Here is an 18697-nt window from a genome sequence, read left to right as displayed (position 1 = left end):
GTTTTCTTAATTTCTCTTTCTGTTATTTCATTATTGAAATATATATAGAAACACTACTGATTTCTGGGTATTAATTTTGTATCCTACAGTTTTACTGATTACCTCTAGTAGTTATGTGTCAAAGTCATTATGATTTTCTGTGTATAGTATCATGCCATCTGCAAATAGTGACAGTTTAACCTCTTCTGTACCCAGTATGGATGCCTCTTATTTTTGATTGCTGTTTCTAGAACTTCTAGTACTCTGTTGAATAAAAGTGGTGAGAGTAGACATCCTTGTCTTGTTCCCGATCTTAGAGGAAAAGCTCTCAGTTTTTTGCCACTGAGTATAATATTAGTTATAGGTTTTTCATAGATGGCCTTTATTATGTTGAGGTATGTTCTGTCTACACTCACTTTGTTGAGAGTTGTATCATGAATGGATGTTGAATTTTGTCAAATGCTTTTTCCACATCAGTTGAGGTGATTATATGATTTTTATCCTTTGCTTTGTTGATGTGGTGTATCATGTTGATTGATTTGTGAATATTGAACCATCCTTGCATCCCCATAATAAATCCCACTTGATCATGGGGAATGATCCTTTTAATGTATTGTTGAAAGTAGTTTTTGTTGAGGAGTTTTGCATCTGTTCATCAGTGATAGTGGTCTGTAGTTTTTTTTGTGGGGTCTTTGTTTTTGGTATCTGTGTAATATGGCTTCATAGAATATATTTGGAACCTTTCTCTCTTTCTACTTTTGGAATACTCTGAGTAGAATAGGTATTAACTCTTTTTTAAATATTTCATAGAATTCATTCACGAATCCATCTGGTCCTGACTTTTATTTTTTGGTAGGTTTTTGGTAGGTTTTATTTTTTGTTACAGGTAGTCTGTTCAGATTTTCTGTTTCTTCCTGATTCAGTTTTAGAAGATCGTATTTTCCTGGGAATTATCTATTTCTTCTAGGTTGTTTGTTGGCCTATAATTTTAGTATTCTCTCATAATTCTTTGCATTTCTACTGTATTGGTTGTTACCTCTCCTCTTTTATTTCTGCTTTTATTTGGGTCCTTTCTCTCTTTTTCTTGATGCGTCTAAGGGTTTATCAATTTTGTTTATCTTTTCAGAGAACCACCTCTTTGTTTCATTGATATTTGTTTTGTTTTCTTTTGTTTTAGGCTCTGTGTCATTTATATCTGCTCTCATTTTTATTTCCTTCCTTCTACTCACCTTGTGCTTTGTTCTTTTTCTAGTTCCTTTATGTGTAAGATTAGATTGTTTGACTTTTTTTATTTCTTGAGGTATATATTAGTATATATTTCCCTCTTTGAACTGCTTTCACTGCATCTCCTAAGATCTTTCTTAATCTTTAGCTGTTCTTTATAACATCCTATTCATCTGTCATAGATGTCATTGTCTTACTAAGAACTGTATTTAAGAAGGTTTTGTTTTGTTCTTCTATTTTCTGCATTATCTCTGGTTTCACAAGTTGTTTTTCTTTTCATTAGGTCTTTTTCATGTTAGAAGCTCTGTGAGTTCATTCCATTGCTGCCATAACAAATTTTACCATAACCTTAGCAGCTTAAAACAACACAAATTTATTAGCTCATGGTTCCCATAGGTTAAGAGTCTGAGCACAGTGCGGCTCAGCTGGCTCTTCTAGTTAGTCTTATAAAGCTGAAAGTAAGGTGTTAGCAGGGCTGTGTTCCTTCCTGAAGTCTCTGAGAAAGAATTCTTCATGGTGGAATTTGGTTCCATGTGACTGTAGAGACCAGGGTTTCCCCTAGTTGTCTGTGAGAGGTCATTCTCAGCTTCTAGAGTCCTCCCAAATTCCTTAACAGGTGGCTTCCTTCCTCCATTTTCAGAGCCAGCAATAGCAAGTCTAGTCCTTACTCTTCACATCTGTCTGGCCCTCCCTTCTGTCTCCTCTTTCCTGTGCTTCACTCTACTGCCTTCCTGTTCTGTTTGGCTGGCCTCGTATGATTACATTGGACCCACAGAAAGAATCAGGATAATCTCCCTTAAATCAGATGATTAGTAGTCTTAATTCCATTTGCAGTCTCTTCTCAGCAGTCTCTAGATTAGTGTGTGATTGTGTATAACCAGGGACAGAAATTTTAAGGAGTTATCTCTAGAATTGTAACCCTCCACAGACTCCTTTATCAAATGTCTATCAATCATTGATTGTCCATTCATATACTTAATAATGGGGCACTACAAATACCAATAGGTTTAGCTTCTCACCCCTCTGTAGGATATTTAGCTACCGAGTAAGCTTTATCAAATGTCACTATCTAAAAGATTTTTCCCTAGGGCTGTTTAGATTCTCTTCTAAGAAATCCTAAAGGGCATGTATCTAGGAGGTAAGTTTAATCCATTATGGGACCGGATTCATTTTTCATGTCTGTTTTCAGTGCTTGATGTTTGGTACTGTGAGTCAGCGTATTTCCCATTGGTATCTCCTTTTGCAAACCCCTTAATTTTATTTTTCTCCACTTTGTTACATCATTGACTACTCTCCCAATCTGGCTTATGTCTCCCCAAGTTTTTCTGACTTTTTTATGTGCTGTTTTCTCCCATTCTTTTTGTCCTTATAAGTACATGTTTTATATGTATGTATATATATATCTTTTTTTTTGTATGATTTTGGAGAGGAGTGAGAATTAATGCACCAGCTCAATACAGATGTGTAACAAGAAAGTCTCCAGACAAAATATCTCCTAGTTCTCCAGGTATATTTAAGTGTAAACTTTAATTAATTATGCTCTTCACCTGGCCCACTTTTACATGTGATTCAGATTTCAAAATTCACCAGTTTAGTCTTTCTTGATACAAGACACAGTAAGTAAATCAGTCCTAAATTCCTATATGAATGAAATCATTAGTATCTTATGTGGAGGGTGTAGGTTTACTTTGCTTTTTCATTATAACGAAATGAAAACCACCTTCACGTATAGCCAGTGGCTACCCTGTTTTAATGTTTTTTGAGATATAATTGACATATAACATTAGTTTCAGATATATAAAATAATGATATTTGAATACATTGTAAAATGATCACCTCAGTAAGTCTAGTTAACATCCATCCCTAGAGTTTTTATAAAACAAGCTGCTGGAAGCCCTGAGTCACTGAGAGTGTATGGGGTATGACCAAAGCGTGTATTATGAGTATTATTTTTAACTTCACAAAGCAATTGTCCTGGACACATATGGTTATGATTTTCTTATATGCTTATAACCTTTTTATATACTTATGACTGAGCAGAAAGCTAGTTATACTTAACAGGATTCATTCTTCTAATAACATTAATAGCTGGTTTGTGAACTGGACAGGAAATGACCTAGGAACAAAAATCTCAAAGGATGACTCATGTAGTATAGTGATTCTCAAGCAGAAGGGACATGCCAGAAACATTTGGGATGCCTTTTCAAATTACACATGCTTGCCTTCCCCTCTTCCACTAAACCTGACTATGGTGAATTGTGACAGAGGCATGTCCTATCTCTCAGGTGTGACTCATTGTATGTTCTTCTAGACTTTTCTAGATTTTTCACCCTGTACCAGCACATGATTTACTTTGAGGGAACCAATGGGTGGAGAGATAGGTTACCGTCTCCACCCTGCCCCCACTTGATACTGAAGTAGTGTAGTCAACTGATTATTTAGAAGCTTGGGATTGTCTAATGCCTTTGTTTTCTCCCACCATGGCAGTGATGGCATTTAGAGCTGAGGGTATACTGAGAACTGAAAATGCAACTCATAAGTGATTTGGTCCCTTAGCATGTTAAATCTTGTTTCTTTTAAAAGTACTCTAGAAAATGGTGATTCAGTTCTATTAATAAGATAACTATGGCTCAAAAGATACACTTGAAATATCTTAAGAATTTCTGAATCTACATAATCATAGCAATTAGTGCTAATCCATTAAACTTCAAAAACAGCATTGGAAGATAAGTTGATAAACTTTATACCTTGAATATACAAGAATGAAGAGAATCTGATTTTTAACTGGGTAACTTTAGCTAAACAATATGCTGCAATATTTCTAACTTTAAAAAGAAATCAGCTATGCCTGGAAGCTTCTAAGAAAGTGACAGAGTTTGGGGCACCTGGGTGGTTCAGTTAGTTAAGCATCCGACTCTTGGATTTTGGCTCAGGTCATGTTCTCACGGCTCCTGAGTTTGAGCCCCACCTCTGGCCCTAGTTGACAACATGGAGCCTGCTTGGGATTTTCTCCCTCTCTCTGTTTCTCCCCTGCTTGTACTCACTCTCTCCCTCTCTAGATAAAGAGAGAACTTAAGGAACAAGCATTTATTTTTAACATGGTTTCTGCTGCTTAGTACTTAAAATGTACTTCCCCCAAATTTAGTAATAATTAAAGAACAGTTGTGTTCACCTATTCTCTTGTAACATGTCTGTTCAGGACAGTTTTTCTGGTAATTCTGTTTTTGTATTTCAGAAAAACATTCCCCAGAAAATAGCCTGTTAATACAGAATAAACAAAAACATGACTTGTACCAGAGTGTTCCTAAGAGTAAAATTCAAATAACCAACAGAGTAACCAAAAAACCATATAGTTACTAAAAGATTTTTTTGGAGTTATTTTTTAAACATGGGATACGGTATATATAAAATACATCTTTCAGAAAAAGAAAGTCCAGTGTGGTTTGCAGTTTACATACAGATTAACTTTGATTTGAAGACTCCTAATAGAAATGTGAGCAAAGGAAATAAAAATGGCTAAAAACTCTTGATGTTCAACATGACTAGTAAATAAATAAATGTCAATTAAAACAAGGAAATACACTGTTTTTCCAGTTTGCATATAAACTGGAATGCCCAGTTTAAAATAACTCATATGCCCATCTTGTTCCACTTTTGCCTTAAAATTATTATAACCTTTAATCTGGTAATTCCACTCTAGTGAATTCTTGAAGTAATAAAATGTGGAAAAATATGTACACAGATATTTGTAAAGTCATTATTTATCATAGGTTCAGTATTAGAAGAATCATTAAATTATACTGCATTTACACAGTGGAATTTTATACATCTATTAAAATAATCACTTATATACATAGTCATACTCCATTTTTCAAGAATAGGTTTTAAGTGACTCAACCACTTTTATAATTTTTAAATTTCTACCATAATTGTATATTTTTTAATAGAGAAAATTAGAGAAAAAATTAATACCTAATAGGAAGTACTTGTTATGTGCCAGGCCCCGTATCAATCATTTAATTTTCACAACCACCTCCTGAGGTACTGTTATTTCACAGGTGAGAAAACTCAGACGCTGGCAGGCTGAGTAGCTTGTCCACAGTCACAGTTAATAAGTAGTAGAACTGAGATCAGGATTCGGTTAGCTGGGCTGTGCGCTTGTGCCTCAGATTGTGTCTCACCAGCTCTACACCCGTCTGCTCCGTTCCTAGTTTCGGGTCCCCTACAAACAAAACGCTTCCTGACTTTGTAATACTGGATTGAATCTAATGGATATTGTGAGCTCCTGACAAACTGCCACGTATAAAACTCTGATCCAGTAACTTAGCAGTCTGTAACATCACAGGTTATGCGGTCCTTTTGTATTTCGTCGTCTGTTCTACTCAGACCCTGACATACAGTGAGCATAGTGCTGCCAGATACATAGACCGGTCCTCCTCCTTTCTGCTCCATTTTTCATTTTCGTTTGTCCTTGGCTCTCCTCTTTATACTCTTTATTTTTTAATTAATCTAATTTTGGTATAATTGGTGTACAATAAACTGTACCCACTTAAAGTATACAATTTGAGGATACCATAGTCAGGATAGAGAATATTGGCATTAGCTCTCAAACTTTAGTCAGACAACCATTTAATTGCTCCGTCACTAGAGATTTGTTGTCATTTTTTGCAATTTTATGTATGGAATTATGTAGGATATGTGCTTTTCTAGTTGGCTTCTTCCACTTAGTGTAATGATTTTGAGATACATTCATGTTATTGTAGGTATCAGTTTTCCCTTTTTACTCACGAGTTGTGCTCCAAAGTGTGAGTAGTATTCCACTGATCTGAAAATACCACATTTTGTTTATCAATTTGGGTTATTTCCAGTTTTGGCTTTTATGAGTAAAGCTGTTACATATGTGCTTTTAATTTCTTCAGTTAGTAACTCAAAGTGGAATGGTTGGGTTGTGTGTTTATAAGAAACTGCCAAACAGTTTTCAGAAATGTTTCCCATTCCCTCCACCTGAGTATGAGAGTTTCAGTTCCTTCCCCACATCTTCACCAACACTGGGTATTATCAGTCTTATTAATGTTGGCTACTCTGTGGGTACATAATGTCTCACAGTTTTAACTTGCATTTCACTGACCGATAATGTTGAGTATTTCTGTGCTTCTTGACCATTATATATTCTTTGGTGAAGTGCTCATCCGAATCTTTGGCCCATTGGTCTGCTTATTATTGAGCTGTATAAATTTTAAATACAAGTCCTTTGTCAAATATATGTAATATGTTTTGTGAATATTTTCTCTCAATATACAGCTTGCCTTTTTTTAACAGTATTCTTCAAAGAGCAGATTTTTTTTTATGTTTTTATTTTATTTTTGAGAGAGAGACAGAGTGTGATCAGGGGAGGAACAGAGAGAGAGGGAGACAGAATCTGAAGCAGGCCCCAGGCTCTGAGCTGTCAGCGCAGAGCCTGAGACGCAAACTCACAGACTGCAAGATCATGACCTGAGCCGAAGTCGGACGCTCAAACGACTGAGCCACCCAGGCACCCCTATTTGTTTTTTAATAAAGGACAATTTCTTGTGGAATGTGTGTGTTCTATGTAAGAAATCTTTGTCTACTTTTTTAAAGTCTATGATCCATTTAATGTATGAATCTCTCATTCAGCACTGTTTATTGAAAAAAGATTTTCTTTTCCTCTTGAATTGCCATGGCACCTTTGTCCAAGATAATTGACTACTTATATGTGGGTCTGCTTCTGGTTCCTCTTCATATATACATGTTATCATGTAGCTAATAATTGCACTGTCTTAACTGCAGTAGCTATATGATATTGGGCAGTGTAAGTTCTCCAACTTTAGTCTTTTAAAAATTGCTTGGACTATCCTAGGATTGTTTTCATATCCATACGAATTTTACAATCAACTTGTCATCTTGTATAAAAGATCAAGTTGGAATTTTGACAAAGATTCCATTGAATCTTTAGCTCAATTTAGGTAAAACTAACTTCTTAACAATTCTTGCAACAATTTATGGACAGGGTATGTAACATAATATTCTATAACTACATGGGCTGTTAATTCTTTTTGTTACTGTCATTTAGCCATTTTTTCCTCTTACCAGATTCTTCACATGAAAATGAGTAAGATAAACACAGAAATTTATAGCCATTTGATACAAGGCAGAAAAGTTTGAATCGATTAAAACTTTCAGATTTGGTAATGATACGAAAGTACTTAAATTTACTTCATGTGTCATGTGTAACTTACAACATATAGAATGAATGACGGCTACCATGTAATAGAAAGGTTTTTTTTTTATTGAGGTATAGTTGACATAAAATATTGTATTTGTATCAAGTATGCAACATACTGAATCAACACATGTATACACTGCAAAATGATCACCACAGGGCACTTACTATCTGTCACCATACAAAATTAATATAATATTATGGACTATATTCCCCATGCTGCATATTACATCCCCATGACTTACTTATTTTATAACTGGAGGTTTGTACTTCTTGATCCTCCTTCACCCATTGCACCCCCCAACTCCCCTCTCTGCTGGCAAACACCAGTTTGTTTTCTGTATCACTGCATCTTGGTTTTGTTTTGTTTTGTTTTTTACATTCCACATACAAGTAAAATTGTGGTATTTGTCTTTCTCTGACTTAATTGCACTTAGCATAATATCCTCTAGGTGCATCCATGTTGTTGCAAATGGCAAGATTTCATTCTTTTTTGTGGTTGAGTAATATTCCAGTGTGTGTGTGTGTGTGTGTGTGTGTGTGTGTGTGTGTGTGTATGCACACACCACATCTTCTTTATCCATTTATCTATCAGTGGACATTTAGCTTGCTTCCATATCTTGGCTATGGTAAATAATGCTGCAGTGAACAGCTACCTTTTTAAATTAGTGTTTTCATTATTCTTGGATAGATACCCAGTAGTGGAACTGCCAGATCATGTCATAGTTCTAAGTTTTTAAGGGACCTCTGTACTATTTTCCATAGTGGCTGCACCAGTTTGCATTCCTAAACAGTGCATAAGGTTTCCCTTTTCTCCCTATTCTCTCCAACACATATTATTTCTTGTCTTTTTGATAATAACCATTCTGACAGGTGTAAGGTGATATCTCATTGTAATTTAGAGTTGCATTTCCCTGATGATTAGTGGTGTTGAGCATCTTTTCATGTGCCTTGTGGCCATCTGTGTATCTTTGGGAAGATGTCTGTTCAGATCCTCTAATGGGATTTTTTTTTGTTATTGAGTTGTATGAGTTGTTTATTTATTTTGGATATTAACCCCTTATTGGACATATGATGTACAAATATCTTCTCCTATTCAGTAGTTGCCTTCTAGTTCTATTGGTTTCCTTTGCTGTGCAGAAGCTTTTCAGTTTGATGCAGTCTCATGTGTTTATTTGTCCTTCTGTTTTTCTTGCCTTTGGTGTCAGGTCCAAAAAAATATTTCTAAGACTGATGTCAAAGAGCTTATTACCATATGTTTTCTTCTAGGAATTTTATGGTTTTAGTTCTTACATTCGAATCTTCAAGCACTTTTAAGTTAATTTTCATATATGGTCCAGTTTCATTCTTTTCAGTATAGCTGACCAGTTTTCGCAGCATCATTTATTTTTTATTTTTTTTTTTTAATTTTTTTTTTTTTTTCAACGTTTATTTATTTTTGGGACAGAGAGAGGCAGAGCATGAACGGGGGAGGGGCAGAGAGAGAGGGAGACACAGAATCGGAAACAGGCTCCAGGCTCCGAGCCATCAGCCCAGAGCCCAACGCGGGGCTCGAACTCACGGACCGCGAGATCGTGACCTGGCTGAAGTCGGACGCTTAACCGACTGCGCCACCCAGGCGCCCCAAAGCAGCATCATTTATTGAGGAGACTATTCTTTCCCACTGTATATTATTAGTTCCTTTGTCATAAATTAATTGACCGTACGTGTGTGTGTGTGTGTGTGTGTGTGTGTGTGTGTGTGTGTAGTTCTGGGCTCTTTATTTTGTTCCATTGATTTATATGTCTGTTTTTGTGCTAACACTATACTGTTTTGATTACTACAGCTTTGTGGTACAGTTTTTGAGACCACATGTGCATGAGTGGGGGAGGGGCCGGGGAGAGAGAGAAAGAAAGAGGGAGGGAGGGAGAATCCCAAGCAGGCTCCATACTCAGTGTGGAGCCCAGCGTCAGGCTCCCATCTCACAACCATGAAGTCATGACCTGATCTGAAATCAAGCGTTGGATGCTTAACCAATTGAGCCATCCAGGTACCCCTGTAGTATAGTTTAAAATCGAGCAGCATGCACCTACAGGTTTGTTTTTCTTTCTATAGATTGTTTTGGCTGTTCAGGGTCTTCTTTGGTTCCATACAAATTTTGGAATTATTTGTTCTAGTTCTGTGAAAAGTATCTTTAGACTTTCTATAGGGATTGCATTAAACCTGCAGATTGCTTTGAGTAATATAGCCATTTTAATAACACCTATTCTTCTGATCCACAAACACAATATGTTTCCATTTGTTTGTGTCTTTGTTTTTTTCATCAACTCCTCGTTTTCAGTGTACAGGTCTTTCACTTTCTTGGTATAGGTTTATTCCATAGTATTTTACTTAAATGGGATTGGTTTTCTTGATGTCTCTTTCTCAGTTTGTTATTTATGTATAAAAACACAATAGGCTTTTATACCCTGAAACTTCACTCAGTTTTATTAGCTCCAACAGTTTTGTTTTTTATTATTATTAATGTTTGTTTATTTTTGAAGAAGAGAGAGAGTGTGAGCAGGGGAGGGGCAGAGAGAGAGGGAAACACAGAATCCAAAGCAGGCTCCAGGCTCTGAGCTGTCAGCACAGAGCCCAACGCGGGGCTCGAACTCACAAACTGTGAGATCATGACCTGAACTGAAGTTGGATGCTTAACTGACTGAGCCACCCAGGCACCCCAGTTCCAACAGCTTTTTGATGGAGTACTTAAGGCTTTCTATATATACTAACATGTCATCTGCAAATAGTGACAATTTTACTTCTTTCCAATTGGTATGTTTTTATTTCTTTTTCTTGCCTAATTGCTGTGGCTAGGATATAAATTTTAATTTTTTATGGTTTTAAAATGTTTAAAAAATAAATATGTAAATAAGAGTTCTAATATTTTCTTTCTGTACTCTAGCAGATTGTTTTCTCTCCAATTCAAGGTTACTATTTTATTACATAGCTATGAATTGAATGCTTTGGTAGATTATTTTTAGAAGTGCCATACTTTAGTGTTTTGCGTGGCAGTAACGTCTGGCCCAACACAAACACATATGTACACAGAAGGAAATTATGAATTCTTACATTGGAATGGATTAATAGATGAATTTATCAGATATAAAGTGTTAAATTTTACACTATGCTAGTAAAATAATCTTTTTTCTTATTTTAACAGATATCAGACACCCTGAAGAACTTTCTCTCTTGAAAAAACCCAGAGATCCAACAAAGAAAAAAAAGAAAAAGCTAGATGACCAGTCTGAAGATGAGGCACTTGAATTAGAGGGGCCTCTTATCACTCCTGGATCAGGTGAGACTTTGACTGAGCAAAGGCTCAGTGTGAGAACCATAGATGTGTCTGTATACTTATGTCTTTCTGACAAATGGATTACAAAGGTCAGAAGAGTAGTCAAGTTTAAAAAACTCACCTCCAGCATTTTTTTCTCTCAATCATGAAATCACCACCAGGGAGGGTCTGTCATGTGTAGATCATGTCAGGTGTTAGTAGTTGCATCAATAAAAAGGAAGGCTGGTTCTCTGCTCAGGAATAGTCAAAAAGGGGCAGTGCCTTAAGTGGGCTCAGTTCTTTGCACTGCAGAAACCAGCAGTTTTGTAGTATTTAGCTCTTTCTTTCCTGTATTCTTTGAAAACCACGATTACTTAGTTAAGATATTACTTTTGCCAGGTTACTTAAAACTTCTGTGCTTTGCATATGCTGATCCCTTTGCCTTTCCACCTTTTTCCTTTATTAAGGTTTTGCTCCTTTAAGAAGCTTTCTCAAATTTCCTTCCATTACCTCCCCAACCTGAGTTAGGCATCCTTCTATCTTAAGTCACTGGACTTTTCTGTGTTTGGTATTATATTGCATATTTTTACCTAATAATTGTGAGTTCCTTGCATGATGGAACTGTCTCTCACGTGTTTGTTACCAGAACCTAACTCAATTATGTGGCATCTAGCAGGAGCATAGGCAGTGTCTTTTGGGTAGCTAGATGACCAATTAAATTACATGGTTCTTCAGTTCTGGGCATATGCAGAGACTGGACATTATAGTTACCATAATGAACTGAATTAGTTAAATCAGTTTATTCTTGGTTTTTAAAAATTCTGGGGTGATAACAATAGTGAAAACAAACGATTTAGTGCTTAGTGTATGCCCATTTTATACATTATGCTCATGGAAATTTACTTTAGCATATTTTATTTGAGGAAACTCACTTAATTCTCACTACAGCTCATTGCAGATTATATTATTACTCATTTTAAGGTTGAAGAAATGGCACAATAAGGTTAGGAACGTCTAAGGTCATGTAACTTGTAACTTTTATGTCTTTATACATGTACTGATTGGCACTTAGGAGATACCAAAAAATAAGACCGTTCTTATAAGTTTATAGGCTAATTGAAAAACATGGTTACTGTACTTTAGGAGGTAATATATAAATGTTGTAGCAAATGGTGTTACAGGAATTCGGAAGGCAAAACAATTCCAAATAGGGTATATTTAGTTATAGGTTGGGAAACTGAGTTTGTGACTTCAGCTTTTAAAAAGTTCCACTGACTAGGATTTTGATGGTAAGAAACAGCAGTCCAAGCAGAATGATATTGACAAGGAACACTTTGGCAAAAGAATAGTACACGATGTGAATAATCCAGCTGAGCCAATTCATGGGGAAAGACCTCCAAGGAACTTCAGGATCACACTGGAGGGTATTTAATGTCAGGCTGAGGAATTTAGACAGTGTATTATAGAGTCATGTTACAAAATAAATAATTTTAGAATATCAAATTTATATCCAGTCATATGTGGAGGAGGGAATGAAGGCAACAGAGTTGTGACTAGTGGCAAGAAGCCTACAAATTGAGGAGGTAGTGTGTCTTTCATTAGAGTAAGGTTAATTCTAAAATTTGATTTATGCATGGTGATTTATATTGCTGAAGGCATCTGATAGTAGACATCATCCCTGCTTTCAGTTTATAGTGAAGGTAAGTGGGACTAGGTAATGTGGGTTCATTTTTGTTTTTTTGTTTTGTTTTGTTTGAGGTGTTACATACAGTAAACTGGAGAGATTTTAAATTACAGATGAATATTTACAGATGTATACTCCATCTAGTTTGTATGCTTTTTTGATTTGTCAGCACCTTAGTTAATTATTGGACCAAATACTGAAAAATATGGTCACTTGCATACTGTGTCTATAATAAATAGCAACAGGTCGATGTATCTGAATACATGACATCTTCAGGATGTCAGACACTATGCTTCACAAGAATTTCTCTACGGCAGGTATGGTAAGGATTAGATAGACTCTTCAGGCTCGGTTTAATACTGCATACTTTTTGAATTATGAGCATCTCAGTGTGAGCATGGTCAATAATTATATATATACTCGATAAATGATAACTGTTATTTAATACATGCTTTATCTTTCATTTGATCCTCAAAAATCCCTGTGATTTTGGTGGTATTATCCTCATTTTACTTAAAAGGAAAGAACCTGACAAGAGTTACATGATTTGCCCAAGCTTATAATAAGGGGCAGAGCTAGAATTCAAATCCAGACTTGCTGGCTCCCAACATTCATGTTTCTAAGCATTATATAATATCATCTCTCCACTTACAATATTTGAAATAAATATTGTGAATAGTAATAGGAATGTTTGGTAAAATATTAACACGTAAATTATACTTCAGCAAGGCTAAGTTTTTTTAAAAATAATGTTCCAAGATTTAAGTATCATGAGTGAATTGATTCTCAGACTTTAGTCAAATTCTTACACAGAATTATAAAATTTTATGAGTTTTTAAATGCCTTGCTCATACAGCTATGCTCAGATGGTATGTTCTTGACTGCTTCACCACTTCCTAGCCGTAAGAAGGAAAATAGCAGATCTCTAATTTTCTATGAGGGAGGGAACACACTGAACTAGCCTGATCCCGGGTCTGGGGAAGAGTTTTTCCAAGTAAGAATTCACTTTACAGTATAGTACTGACTTAACAGATTACTAATTTAAGATTTACTATGTAAATAGAAATAGAAAATTATCTCATTAGAAACTTTTCTTAAAAATTTTAGCTCTCTTCCCAGTATCTCACCACTGTGTCGGTGCAGGTAGGGGATTGAGCTCGAGCTAGCTCGAATAAAGGCTATTTTGCTTTTGCATCGGGGGGGAGAAAAAAAAAAACAAATTTTTAAATTTTTTTTTTTTTCAACGTTTATTTATTTTTGGGACAGAGAGAGACAGAGCATGAACGGGGGAGGGGCAGAGAGAGAGGGAGACACAGAATCGGAAACAGGCTCCAGGCTCTGAGCCATCAGCCCAGAGCCTGATGCGGGGCTCGAACTCACGGACCACGAGATCGTGACCTGGCTGAAGTCGGACGCTCAACCGACTGCGCCACCCAGGTGCCCCAAAAAAACAAATTTTTAAAGGCAGCTTAGAGAAAGGAAAATTCTGGGTCCTAAAATATACAGAAATTAAGCAATACTTCACTTGTTTGGCACTGTTAGGAAAATCACTTAAGCAAGATGCCATTTTTCCTATTTGGAGCTTGCCATTTTAAGCACTAAGATACTTAATTTTTTTTTATTTTTATTTTTTTAGCAAACTAAATTATTAAATTTGCTCACTTAAACAATAGCTGCCTTTTTCTGAAAATATTTATTAAAATATGTAGGAAAGGTCTTTATTGTAACTAAAAGTGCCCAAATATAATAGGTCCCATGCTATAATAGTAATGTTTACAGTATATTTTCAGAAAAAAAATGACAACAGACTAAATGCAGAAAACATCACATTTTTAACACTTGATATTTCCATTGATTCTTCATGTTCTGCAATTGTAAGATAATTTCACATGTTTAGTTTTCTTCCTATTCCAGGAGATTTGTGTTGAAATTTTTTTTCACTATTAAAAACAAGTGATTGTGGGACCTTTTCAGCTTTGTATGCCGGTTTTGGAACCAGATCTGGATTCTCTTGCTCTAGGTTCAGTTTTTGAGCTTAGTCTTCTCCAATATCAATGCCAGGATAGCAGTTTACTCTGAAGACATTTTCCAACACTTCAATCTGGTTTTGAGTTAACAGCCTCTATACCAACTCAGCTTTTTTTTCAAAGAGTCTTTTTGAGGCTGAAAAGTAATTTTCATATTTCAAAAATCTTTCTTCTGGCACTGGGTGATCCACAGTACAAGGGAAATGAGCTCTCATTAGGAAGGCTCAGATGTGTAAACACAGGTGAACATCTTTTGTTGAGGAGCCACAGGTGTCTGCCCAAGCCTGTGGGGTTTCATTGATGGAACACAGTCTTTCTTCTGGTCCAATCCTAAAATGTTTCCAATTAAAAAGGAGTAGTGTGAGGGTTTGCTTTCCCCAAGCCAAGCACCTTCTTTGAGGCTGGGAGACATCCTCGCATGGGCTGCACAGGACAGCTCTGGCTTTTGCTTGCCTCTTGGCTGACTCTGCCCCATGTGTACAGGGCTGAAGTCTTCTTGTAGTTCACTTTATGGTTCCCCAAGGTATTTTTTTAAACTGTTCTTTAATTATAAAAATAATGCATGCTGAGTGTAAAAATTCAAATATTATAGAATTATGTATTCATTTTTGTTTTTAATGAAAGTGGGACTGTGTTATACATTTGTTTTTTTTTTTCATACTAGCAAAATACATTTATTATTTTATAATGATAAAAGAAGGAGAGTAAAGATTTCTTTTTGGTGTATACCAGAGTTAAGGGCAGGAGGAGGATAAGGGGATTAATAGGATTTTTATGTACTTTGATGACAGTAGAAAGTTAACAATACCAACTGGTTGCCATAAAACTTATAGCTACCCCAAAACACATATATAAAGGATCATAGTTTTAGAATCTGTTAAAGTAAAAAATACACACTCAGAAATAACGCTTGTTTCCTCTTTAATATAAAATTGTAAACATTTATTTACACAAAGCAAACGTGTATAGCAAAATCCGAGCACCCTTTTCTGGTGAGTCATGGCTCCTGGAAGAGGGATTTGCACTGAAGCGGAGTCTCCTGCTCTGACTACCCAAAAACCAGATTCATAAATAAAGCCACGGGCAGCTCCCGAGGGGGTGGGGGTGGGGTGTTATACATTTGTAACTTGTGTTTTCTCACGTGGTAATAATGTACTCATGGATCTTATCTTCCTTTAATTACAGAATTCATACAGTCTCGTTATAAAAAAATTCCAATAGTACAGAAAATGAACTGAAGGTGAAAATTCTGCTTCAACTTATTCCCTTGCTGCTCCCTCTTAAGAAGTAGCCATTTCTTGATTGCTGTGTGACTGTGTTGTAGACAGTTGGAGCACAACTTGCCAGTACCTTTTCTATGTGATATACTTGCATGTCCCATTTTGTTTTTATAACGTGAATGGTAGCCTAGTATGTATTATGTATTGTTCTTCCGTTTGAGTTTTTCCATTAAACAGTGTTTTGGTGATCTTTCTGTGTTGGAGTAAAAGGTCTCCCCAGTTTAGTATAAATAGTGCCAAAACTTTCCATGTAGAAAATGTATATTGAACTGTTTCTCTACTCCAAAAAGTTTCCCAGAAATTCAAATATATTCCAAAAAAGAGTGTAAAAGTAATAGTTTTACACTCCCATCAACAGTACATGAAAATGGCCCTTTTCCTGCCTTCTGCCTTATATTAAATGTTGTAAATCTTTACTGAATTTTGCTAATATGACAATAAATAGTATCTCAGAATTACATTTTTAATTTCCCTGATAAACACTAGTATGAATAATAGTTGAATAATGTACATTAGACATTACATTTTTTTCTATTAGTTTCAAATCATGGACTTTATCCATTTTATTTATATTTTTGTTTTAGTGATACACTAATCTTTTGGTATCTTAGATGTTTTCCCTATACTGGCATTTTTTAAATCTTCTTTGTGGTCTTTTTTACTATGCCAAAGTTTTACATTTTTACATAGTCAAATTTGTTGTTTATAGTTTGGGGTTTTTCACTCTTGGTTAAGAAAATCTTCACAAGTATTGTAACAATTCTTCTACATTTCCTTTTTATGCTTTTATGTAATTATTTCATATTTATATATTTTAACTCGTGTAATGTCAACATTTTTATTTTTAATTTACCTGAAATTTGTTTTCTAAGTATGGTATGAGGTTGATATTTTGATGAGAAATTATCTAAAATGTATTAAATTCTTTAGTACTCTCTTTTAAAAAAGAATGTATAAGAATATAATTTATAGTAACCAAGTTATCAGACAGATTCTAAAGTTACATAGGGTTTTTAATGTTTATAGTAAGTGGCCCTAAAATGTAGTGCTTGTTGAACTCTGTCTCCTCCTTACTGTTTTTGTTATCATACCACAAAATTCAGCAAACTCCCATTTTATTGCTGACTAAATATGTTGCTTCATCTTGCCCTGTAATAGCTTTCTGCTTCAAGTAAGTTTTATTTATTTATTTTTTTCAAATATGTTTAAATCGGGCAATCAGGAATTACTGGGTAGTTGGGATTGTCACTGAACTGAGACTTAGAAGGAGTGTAAAATGCACATACATCCTCTGTCCCGGCAGTGTTGATAGAATTAGGAAATAGGTACAAACACAACTGTTGCAAGGCATTTGTTTGCAGTAGCAGTGGTGAAGTCAAAATTCTAAACAAATAAATGCACACCAATTGGAAATGGCTTAAATAAGTTATGGTGCCCAGGAGGCAGTGTGTATAGCTTCAATCAGACTGGCTGATTTATAGCTTGGCTCTGAAACTTAATAGCTTTTGACATTGGACAAGTTACCTAATCTTTCTGTGACTCCATTTGCTCCTCTAAAATGAGAATAATAGGATTGTTGGAAACACTAAATGAGTTATGACTGTGGAGTGCCTAACAGAATAAGAATAGGAACAACGAAGTGATCAAATATGAAGTGTAGAATATACAAAGTATAGGAAATTGAGCGGGAAGAGAATCGATTGGGTGGCTGATTCCATTAAATGTTGTGCGACTTAGGGGAATATATTTCGTTTTAGAAACTTCATGAAGAAAATTGTCAATTCTAACTTTAATTCTGAATCGTAATTACAGTCCATCATACTAGGAATGAATTTTCAATATTCTGACATTCCTAGTAAAGGGTTTATTTTGCTAGATCTTTGAAATACACAATGAGAAGATTTTGCCTAGAAGATGTTTTTCTATCCCTTATACATATATGCTCTAGCAGGATTATTCTTTGCCAAGCTGAGCTGGAGTAATGTTTTCAGCCCCCCCCCCCCCCCGCCTTTTTTTTTAATGTTTATTTATTTTTGATAGAGGGAGAGTGCAAGCAGGGGAGGGCAGAGAGAAAGGGGGACACAGAATCTGAAGTAGGCTCTCGGCTCTGAGCTGTCAGCACGGAGCCCGATGTGGGGCTTGAGCTCACGAACCGTGAGATCATGACCTGAGCCAAAGTCGGATGCTCAACCGACTGAGCCACCCAGGCACCCCTGTTTTCAGCCCTTTTAATAAGTATGGGTGCCCAAGTAGTAACCCTTTCACAAAATGCCGTTGTAGTTTTAAAGTTCTAGCTTTTAAGGATATCACTCACTATTCCAGTGTTCTTTAAAGCTAAAAAGGAGAGTTGACAGCTTTCTTTGTTGCTTATTTAACAACATTTAGATCCCGCAAGTTGCTTTAGTCACTAACATTGAAGAATACGTACTGGGGACATCAAATCAGATACCCTGTGGCTAGCAAGATTTTTTTTTTTTTTCCTTTGTGTTCTTTTCCTAGACTAGGTCATGACAACTACAAAAATCTCTAGCATGGTCACCAGTTTTTCATAGGTAATTTTTTTCTATCATTGTATTGGGGTGAGGTGGTAGGGAAGGATTGTTAGAGTGGAAAGGAAATTCCTAAACATATTCCTAAATTAGGTAAGGGAAACAGCCATTCTCTTTCCATCATCCATTAACAGTGTGATACTTATTTACACATTTTTTAATTATGAAGACAAAATATAATGAACAGAGTTAGGACTTCAAGGGGAGGTGCTTTTACTTAATGCCGTTCTGAACTTTTTGTTTTTTAAGTCTTAATTTTATCTCCTTAATTTTTATAATTTAGATGATAGAGGATATATTGTCAGTTGATTTAATTCAAGTTTTTATTTATGTAGCCGCTACTTTGTATCTGGCCTACTGAACACTGAGGAATTGGAAGATACAATATCCCTGCCTTCAGGGGCTTAATTATAAAATGTAT

At 35.6% G+C, this 18697-nt stretch overlaps 1 protein-coding gene and 1 pseudogene across 6 annotated transcripts in view; one reads left to right on the top strand and one right to left on the bottom strand.

Annotated features, from left to right (window-relative positions):
* Nucleotides 1-18697, top strand: part of FERMT2 (FERM domain containing kindlin 2) — an 84316-nt gene that overhangs the window by 42568 nt on the left and 23051 nt on the right. For all 6 annotated transcript variants that reach the window (XM_045450992.1, XM_045450991.1, XM_045450989.1 and 3 more), the window contains exon 4: nt 10626-10760. In XM_045450992.1, coding sequence (XP_045306948.1) covers nt 10626-10760 — 135 coding nt within the window. The remainder of the gene's footprint in view (nt 1-10625; nt 10761-18697) is intronic.
* LOC123583852 lies at nt 14326-14859 on the bottom strand (annotated as a pseudogene).

The sequence above is a fragment of the Leopardus geoffroyi genome, chromosome B3, assembly GCF_018350155.1.
Source record: "Leopardus geoffroyi isolate Oge1 chromosome B3, O.geoffroyi_Oge1_pat1.0, whole genome shotgun sequence".
In the NCBI taxonomy this organism is placed as follows: Eukaryota; Metazoa; Chordata; class Mammalia; order Carnivora; family Felidae; genus Leopardus; species Leopardus geoffroyi.
The sequence above is the reverse complement of the archived record's forward strand: the minus strand, read 5'-3'. Positions and strand labels throughout refer to the sequence as shown.